At 65.6% G+C, this 7,546-nt stretch overlaps 1 protein-coding gene across 1 annotated transcript; it reads left to right on the top strand.

Moving 5' to 3' along the window:
• Positions 1-702: 702 nt before the first annotated feature.
• On the top strand, positions 703-5,151 carry PCP2 (Purkinje cell protein 2). The gene is made up of 4 exons (XM_064700993.1): positions 703-741; positions 2,815-2,944; positions 4,140-4,273; positions 5,081-5,151. Exons 1-4 carry the CDS (start codon positions 703-705, stop codon positions 5,084-5,086), a joined length of 309 nt encoding a protein of 102 aa, XP_064557063.1. The 3' UTR covers positions 5,087-5,151.
• The last annotated feature ends 2,395 nt before the right edge of the window (positions 5,152-7,546 follow it).

Below are 7,546 nucleotides of genomic sequence, written 5' to 3'. Positions count from 1 at the left end.
CCCAGTGTCCCCTTCCTGTCCCTCCTGTCCCCCCCTTGTCCCCCCTTGTCCCCCCCATCCCCGCCTGTCCCCTCCCCATCCCAGTGTCCCCCTCCTGTCCCTCCCTGTCCCTGTCCCCCTGTCCCACCCCGCCCCCCCCTTCCCCCCATGTCCCCCCCGTCCCTGTGTCCCCCTCCTGTCCCCCTGTCCCCATGTCCCCCCCAATCTACCCTGTCCCACCCCATCCCTCCTGTCCCCCCCTCGTCCCCGTCCCCCCTTGTCCCTTTGTCACGCCCCCGTCCCTTTGTCCCCCCTGTCCCCCCCCTGTCCCCATGCCCCCCCGGTCCCCGTGTCCCCCCTGTCCCCCCCTCTCCAATGTCTCCCCCCGTCCTCGTGCCCCCCCCGTCCCTTTGTCACCCCCCCTGTCCCCAATGTCCCCCCCTGTCCCCGTGTCCCCCCCCCGTCCCCAATGTCCCCCTGTCCCCCCCTGTCCCCGTGTCCCCCCCGTCCCCAATGTCCCCCCTGTCCCCCCTGTCCCTTAGTCACCCCCCCTGTCCCCCTGTCCCCAATGTCCCCCCGGTCCCCGTGTCCCCCCCTGTCCCCGTGTCCCCCCCCTGTCCCCAATGTCCCCCCCTGTCCCCGTGTCCCCCCCCTGTCCCCAATGTCCCCCCCTGTCCCCCCCTGTCCATAAGAGGCCCCTCGGGGCCGCTCCCCCCACCCGCCATGGCGGCCCCGGGGGGCTCCGAGCCCGAGCGCGGCGCGGTGAGCGGGGAACGGGGGGCACAGGGGGGGTCTGGGGTCACCCCTGGGGGGGGTTTGGGGGTACCCCCGGGGGGTTTGGGGGTCTGGGGGAGCACAAGGGGGTTTGGGCGTCTGGGGGGTTTGGGGGCACAGGGGGGTTTGGGGGTACCGTGGGGGGGTTTGGGATATCCCCGTGGGGGGGGTTTTGGGGGTAACCCTGGGGAGTTTGGGGTGTGGGGATACCCCTGGGGAGATTTGGGGGGTCTGGAGGGACCCTCGGGGGGTTGGGAGGTCTGGGGGAGCACAGGGGAGTTTGGGGGGTCTGGGGGCACAGGGGGGTTTGGGGGGTCTGGGGGAGCACACGGGAGTTTGGGGGGGTTGGGGGGGCACAGGGGTGTTTGGGGGGTCTGGGGGTGACCCTGGGGGAGTTTGGGGGGTCTGGGGAGCACAGGGGGGTTTGGGGGGGCACAGGGGGGGTTTGGGGGACCCCAGGGTGGGGAGGCTTTTGGGTCTCGGGGGGCACAGGGGGCACCCCTGTAGGGAGTTTGGGGGTTCGGGGTTATTCTGGGGGGGGAATTCGGGATATCCCCCGGGGGGGGGTTTGGGGGGCCGGGACCCTCCCTGGGTGGGTTTTGCGGGTCTGGGGGTGCCCTTGAGGAGGGGTTGGGGTATCCCCGGGGGGATTTTGGGGGTTCGGGTTTATTCTCGGGGGGATTTTGGGGGTTCGGAGGTGTCCCTGGATGGGGTTTGGGGGGTCTGGGGGGGTTCGGGGGTGCCCCTGAGGGGGGTTTGGGGTCTGGGGGGGGGCACAGGGTGGAGTTTGGGGGGGTCCGGGGGGATCCCCGGGGGGGTCTGGGGGTGCCCCTGAGGGGGTTTGGGGTCTCAGAGGGGCACAGGGGACACCCCATGGGTCGGTTTTGGGGTTCGGGGTACCCCGGGCTATCACCGAGGGCGCCCCCCACATTTGGGGGTCACCGGGGGGGTTTGGGGCGATGCGAGGGGGCGGGGCTGCCCTTGGGGGGGGGGGTCCCCAGAGCGGGGGGGGGCCGGGAGAGAAGGGGGTCCCTGGTTTGGGGGGTTCCCTGTTTGTTGTTTTTGGGGGGTTCCCTGTTTATTTTGGGGGGGCTCCCTGTTTGTTTTGGGGTTTCCCTGTTTGTTTTTGGGGTCCCTGTTTGTTTTGGGGTTCCCTGTTTGTTTTTGGGGTTCCCTGTTTATTTTGGGGGTCCCTGTTTATTTTGGGGGTCCCTGTTTGTTTTTGGGTCCCTGTTTGTTGGGGGGGTCCCTGTTGGTTTTGGGCTCCTTGTTTATTTTGGGGGTTCCCTGTTTATTTTGGGGATCCCTGTTTATTTTGGGGGGTTCCCTGTTTGTTTTTGGGAGGTCCCTGTTGGTTTGGGGGTTCCCTGTTTATTTTGGGGTTCCCTGTTTATTTTGGGGGCTTCCCTGTTTATTTTGGGGTTCCCTGTTTGTTTTTGGGGGGCTCCCTGTTTATTTTGGGGTTCCCTGTTAGTTTTAGAGTTCCCTGTTTATTTTGGGAGGTTCCCTGTTTGTTTTGGGGGTTCCTGTTTTCAGGGGGCTCCCTGTTTATTTTGGGGGGCTCCCTGTTTATTTTGGGGTTCCCTGTTTGTTTTCTGGGGGTTCCCTGTTTGTTTTGGTGTTCCCTGTTTGTTTTGGGGGTCCCTGTTATTTTTTGGGGTTCTCTGTTTATTTTGGGGGTCCCTGTTTGTTTTTGGGGGTTCCCTGTTTATTTTGGGGTTCCCTGTTTGTTTTGGGGTTCCCTGTTTGTTTTGGGGGGTTCCCTGTTTGTTTTGGGGTTCCCTGTTTATTTTGGGGGTTCCCTGTTTATTTTGGGGTTCCCTGACTCTCTGTGCCCACAGGGGGGTCCCCAGCAGAGGGGGGGTCCCCAGCAGAGGGGGGGTCCCTGATCAGGAGGGGTTCCCTGTTTTCAGGGGGGTCCCTGTTTGTTTTTGGGGGCTCCCTGTTTGTTTTGAGGTCCCCTGTTTATTTTGGGGCTCCCTGTTTGTTTTTGGGGGTTCCCTGTTTATTTTGGGGTTCCCTGTTTATTTTGGGGTTCCCTGACTCTCTCTGTGCCCACAGGGGGGGTCCCCAGCAGAGGGGGGCTCCCCGGAGGGGGGGTCCCCGGAACAGGAGGGGTTCTTCTCGCTGCTGAGCTCCGTGCAGGGAACGCGCATGGACGAACAGCGCTGCAGCCTGGGGGGGGGCACCGGTGAGAGACGGACGGACGGACGGACAGGGGGACAGGGGGACAGGGAGGGGACAGAGGGACAGGGAGGGGACAGGGGGACAGAGGGATGGAGGGGACAGGGAGGGGACAGAGGGACAGGGGGACAGACGGACAGAGGGATGGAGGGGACAGGCAGGGGACAGAGGGACAGGGGGACAGACGGACAGGGGACAGAGGGACAGAAAGAGGCACAGAGGGACAGAGGGATGGAGGGGACAGGGAGGGGACAGAGGGACAGGGGGACAGACGGACAGAGGAGACAGATGGACAGAGGGACAGAAAGAGGCACAGAGGGACAGAGGGGACAGACGGACAGAGGGACAGAGGGGACAGGGGGACAGACAGAGGGACAGTGGGGCGACAGAGGGACAGCGGGGGGACAGACGGACAGGGGGACAGAGGAGACAGATGGACAGAAGGATGGAGGGGACAGACGGACAGAGGGACAGAGAGAGGCACAGAGGGATGGAGGGGACAGACGGACAGGGGACAGAGAGGGGACAACGTGGGGGACAGGCGGGTGAGGGGACACGGGGGGGAAATGCGGGCACAGGGGGCACAGACGGACAGAGGGACAGGGGGTGGCACAGCTGAGTGGACACCGGGGGGTGGGTCAGGGGACACCGGGGATGGGCACGATGGGGACACCGGGGTGGGCACGGGTGAGGGACACCAGGGGTCCCCGAGATGCCCATGGTGACCCGAGGGTGCCCCATGGATGTCCCTGGTGTCCCATGGGTGCCCCTGATGCCCCCTGTGACCGTGCCCCCCTGAGGTGCCCATGAGGTGCCCCTGGTGCCCACGGGCTGCCCCCTGTGACCGTGCCCCCCCCATGTGCCCCCTGTAACCCTGGGTGCCCCCTATGACCCTGCCCCTCCTGAGGTGCCCCTGGGTACCCCCTGTGTGCCCCCATTGACCGTGACCCCCTTGAGGTGCCCATGGGGTGCCCCTGGTGCCCCCCGTGACCCTGTGTGCCCCTGGTGCCCCCCGTGACCGTGCCCCCCCCTGCGGTGCCCATGGGATGCCCCTGGTGCCCCCTAAGGTGCCCCCTGTGTGCCCCTGGTACCCCCGGGCCCGTGCCCCCCCCGAAATGCCCGTGGGGTGCCCCCTGTAACCCTTTCGCCCCCGAGGTGCCCATGGGGTGCCCCCCGTGACGGTGCCCCCTCCCCTGGCACAGGAGGGGTGTCGGAGCCGCCCCCCCCCGAGCTGGCATCGCTGCTGGACATGGTGGCGAGCACGCAGGGCCGCAGGATGGACGAGCAGCGCCTGCCCGTGCCCAGGCTGCCAGGCTTCGGCACGGGGGGCACGCAGGTGGGCACGGAGGGGGTACCCGGGGGGCACAGGGTGAACAGACACTGCCCGTGCCCAGGCTGCCAGGCTTCGGCACGGGGGGCACGCAGGTGGGCACCAAGAGGGCATCTGAGGGGGCACAGGGTGAACAGACACTGCCCGTGCCCAGGCTGCCAGGCTTTGGCACGGGGGGCACGCAGGTGGGCATGGAGGGGGTACCCGGGGGGCACAGGGTGAACAGACACTGCCCGTGCCCACGCTGCCAGGCTTTGGCACCGGGGGGGCACCCAGGGCAGGCACTCAGGATGGGAAGGGGCATTTGGGGACACCCAGGGTGGGCACTGGGGACATTTGGGGGCATCAAGGGGGGCACTGGGGACATTTGTGGACCCCCAGGGTTGGCACTGGGGGTTCTTGGGCACACCCGGGGTGGGCACTGGGGACATTTGGGGACACCCATGAGGGTCTGGCGACATTTGGGGGCACCCAGGGTGGGCATTTGGGGGCACCCCCAGGGCTGGGGGGCACTTGGGGACCCCCAGGGTGGGCACTGGGGACATTTGGGGGCATCAAGGGGGGCACTGGGGGTTCTTGGGCACACCCGGGTGGGGCACTGGGGACATTCGGGGGCACCCAGAGCGGGCATTTGGGGGCACCAGGGGGACATTTGGGGGCACCAGGGCGGGCATTTGGGGCTGGGGGCATTCGGGGGCACCAGGGCGGGCATTTGGGGGCACCCGGGGCGGGCATTTGGGGCTGGGGGCATTTGGGGCTGGGGGCATTCGTGGGCACCCCCTGAGCTGAGTGCCCGTCCCGCCGTGCCCGCAGGACTGAGACACCCCCAGGACACCCCCAGGACCCCCCGGAATTCCCGGAGCCCCCCGGACCCCCCAGAGCCCCCCAGGACCCCCCGAGCCCGCTGTGCCCCCAATAAAGGCCCGAGCACCAGGGTGGCACCGAGCGGGGACAGTGGGGGCATGGAGGTGGCACTGAGGGTGGCACCGAGAGGGGACAATGAGGGGGACATTGGGTGGCATTGATGGGGGCATTGGGGACAGGGTGGCACCAAGCGGGGACAATGGAGACAGGGGGGGCACCAGGGGTGGCACCGAGCAGGGACAGTGGGGACAGGGGGGCACTGAGGTGGCACAGGGGGTGGCACCAAGCAGGGACAATGGGGACAGGGGGGGCACTGAGGTGGCACCGGGGGTGGCACCGAGCGGGGACAGTGGGGAGACAGGGTGGCACCGGGGGGGGCACCGACACCTCTGGGGGTGGCACCACGGCTGGCACAGAATGGGGACACCAGGAGGGACATTGGGGGGCACTGAGGTGGCACTGGGGGTGGCACAGAGCAGGGACATGGGGACAGGCGGTGGCACTGAGAGTGGCACCGAGTGGGGACAATGGGGGGGCACTGGGGGGCACTGAGGATGGCACCCAGCGGGGGCACCGGGACAAGGGGGGCACCGGAGGTGACACTCATGGGGACATTGGGGACATGGGGCTGGCACCGGGGTTCACACTGGGCAGGGGCTGGCACCAGGGATGGCACCGGGGGTGAATGACACTCATGGGGACCTTGGGGACATGGGGGTGACACTGGGAGTGGCACTGAGTGGGGACATGGGGACAGAGGGTGGCACCAGGAGTGGCACCAACACCTCTGGGGGTGCCACCGGGGGTGACACTGGGGACAGGGGGGACACTGAGGGTGGCACTGAGGTGAATGACACCCATGGGGACATTGGGGTGGCACCAGGGGTGGCAATGGGGGGATGGCACTGGGGGTGGCACTGAACAGGAGGGTGGCACCGACACCTCTGGGGGTGACACTGGGGGTGGCATTGGGGGTGGCACTGGTCAGGGGGGTGACACCGAGGGTGGCACTGGTCAGGGAGGTGGCACTGACACCTCTGGGGGTGACACTGGGGGTGGCACCGAGGGTGGCAATGGGGGAATTGGGGGTGGCACCGAGGGTGGCACCAGGCAGGGGATGGCACCAGGGGTGGCACCAAGGAACACCCACAGCACTCCGGTGACATTGAGGGACACAGGACGCCCGCGGGGGTGGCACCGGGGGACACCGAGGGGCACGGGTGGCACCAAGGGGTGGCAGTGCCACCCTGGGGACACCTCGATGCCACCCTGGTGCCACCCTGCGGGCAGTGCCAGCGCCGTTTATTGGGGTGGGGACAGCCGGGGGTGGCACGTGTCCCCAAACGTGTCCCTGATGCGTCACACGCACGTTGTCACAGCTGTCACGTGTGTCACACACACATTGTCACATGTGTCACACACACGTTGTCACACGTGTCACACACGAGGGACACGGGCGTGGCCACGTGGCCGTGGTGGCATCAGGCAGGACACGTGTCCCCTGTGCCACCCACATGGGCATCACCCACGGGTGGCATCGGGGGGACAGCGAGGGACAGTGGGTGCTGCCATTGTCACCTGTCACCAACACTGTCACCAACACTGTCACCAACACGGACACAGCGAGTGACACCGGTTGTTGTCATTGTCCCCTTTGTCACCAACAGGGTCACAGTGGTGCCATCAATTGGTGTCACTGTCTCTTGTCACCAACACCGTCAAAGCGAGTGACACTGGCTGTTGTCACTGTCACCAGCAATGACACAGTGACAGCGGCTGTTGTCATTGTCCCCTCTGTCACCAGCACAGCCACAGCGAGTGACATCAGTCATTGTCACTGTCCCTTCTGTCAGCAACATTCTCACAGCGAGTGACACCGGTTGTTGTCATTGTGCCCTTTGTCACCAACAGGGTCACAGTGGTGCCATCAATTGGTGTCACTGTCTCTTGTCACCAACACGCTCACAGCAAGTGACAGCGGGTGTTGTCACTGTCCCTGTTGTCACCAACGCAGCCACAATGAGTGACGTTGCCTGTTGTCATTGTCACCAACACAGCCACAGAGAGTGACAGCGAATGTTGTCACAGATCCCCTTTGTCACCAACACTGCCACAGTGTGTGACACTGGCTGCTGTCGCTGTCCCCTCTGTCACCAACATTGTCACCAATACACTCACAGTGAGTGACAGCGGGTGCTGCCATTGTCACCTGTCACCAACACCCTCACAGTGTGTGACACCGGCTGTTGTCCCTTCTGCCACCAACACCACAGTGACACTGGCTGTTGTCACTGTCCCCTTTGTCACCAACACTGTCACAGCAATGCCATTGATACCATAGGCCGTTGTCATTCGTCCCCTTTGTCACCAACACGGTCACGGTGATGGCACCAGGACACTGCCACACGTCCCCTG

Source organism: Zonotrichia leucophrys, unplaced genomic scaffold, assembly GCF_028769735.1.
Source record: "Zonotrichia leucophrys gambelii isolate GWCS_2022_RI unplaced genomic scaffold, RI_Zleu_2.0 Scaffold_297_65503, whole genome shotgun sequence".
In the NCBI taxonomy this organism is placed as follows: Eukaryota; Metazoa; Chordata; class Aves; order Passeriformes; family Passerellidae; genus Zonotrichia; species Zonotrichia leucophrys.
This window is presented reverse-complemented; position numbering and strand designations above follow the sequence as displayed.

What these genes read in the sequence shown, in the direction of transcription:
- PCP2 (XM_064700993.1), top strand. Translation starts at nt 703, where the DNA reads ATGGCGGCCCCGGGGGGCTCCGAGCCCGAGCGCGGCGCG. An exon ending in CCGAGCCCGAGCGCGGCGCG is followed by an intron (nt 742 to 2,814) that starts GTGAGCGGGGAA and finishes CTGTGCCCACAG; the next exon opens with GGGGGGTCCCCAGCAGAGGG. An exon ending in CAGCCTGGGGGGGGGCACCG is followed by an intron (nt 2,945 to 4,139) that starts GTGAGAGACGGA and finishes CCCCTGGCACAG; the next exon opens with GAGGGGTGTCGGAGCCGCCC.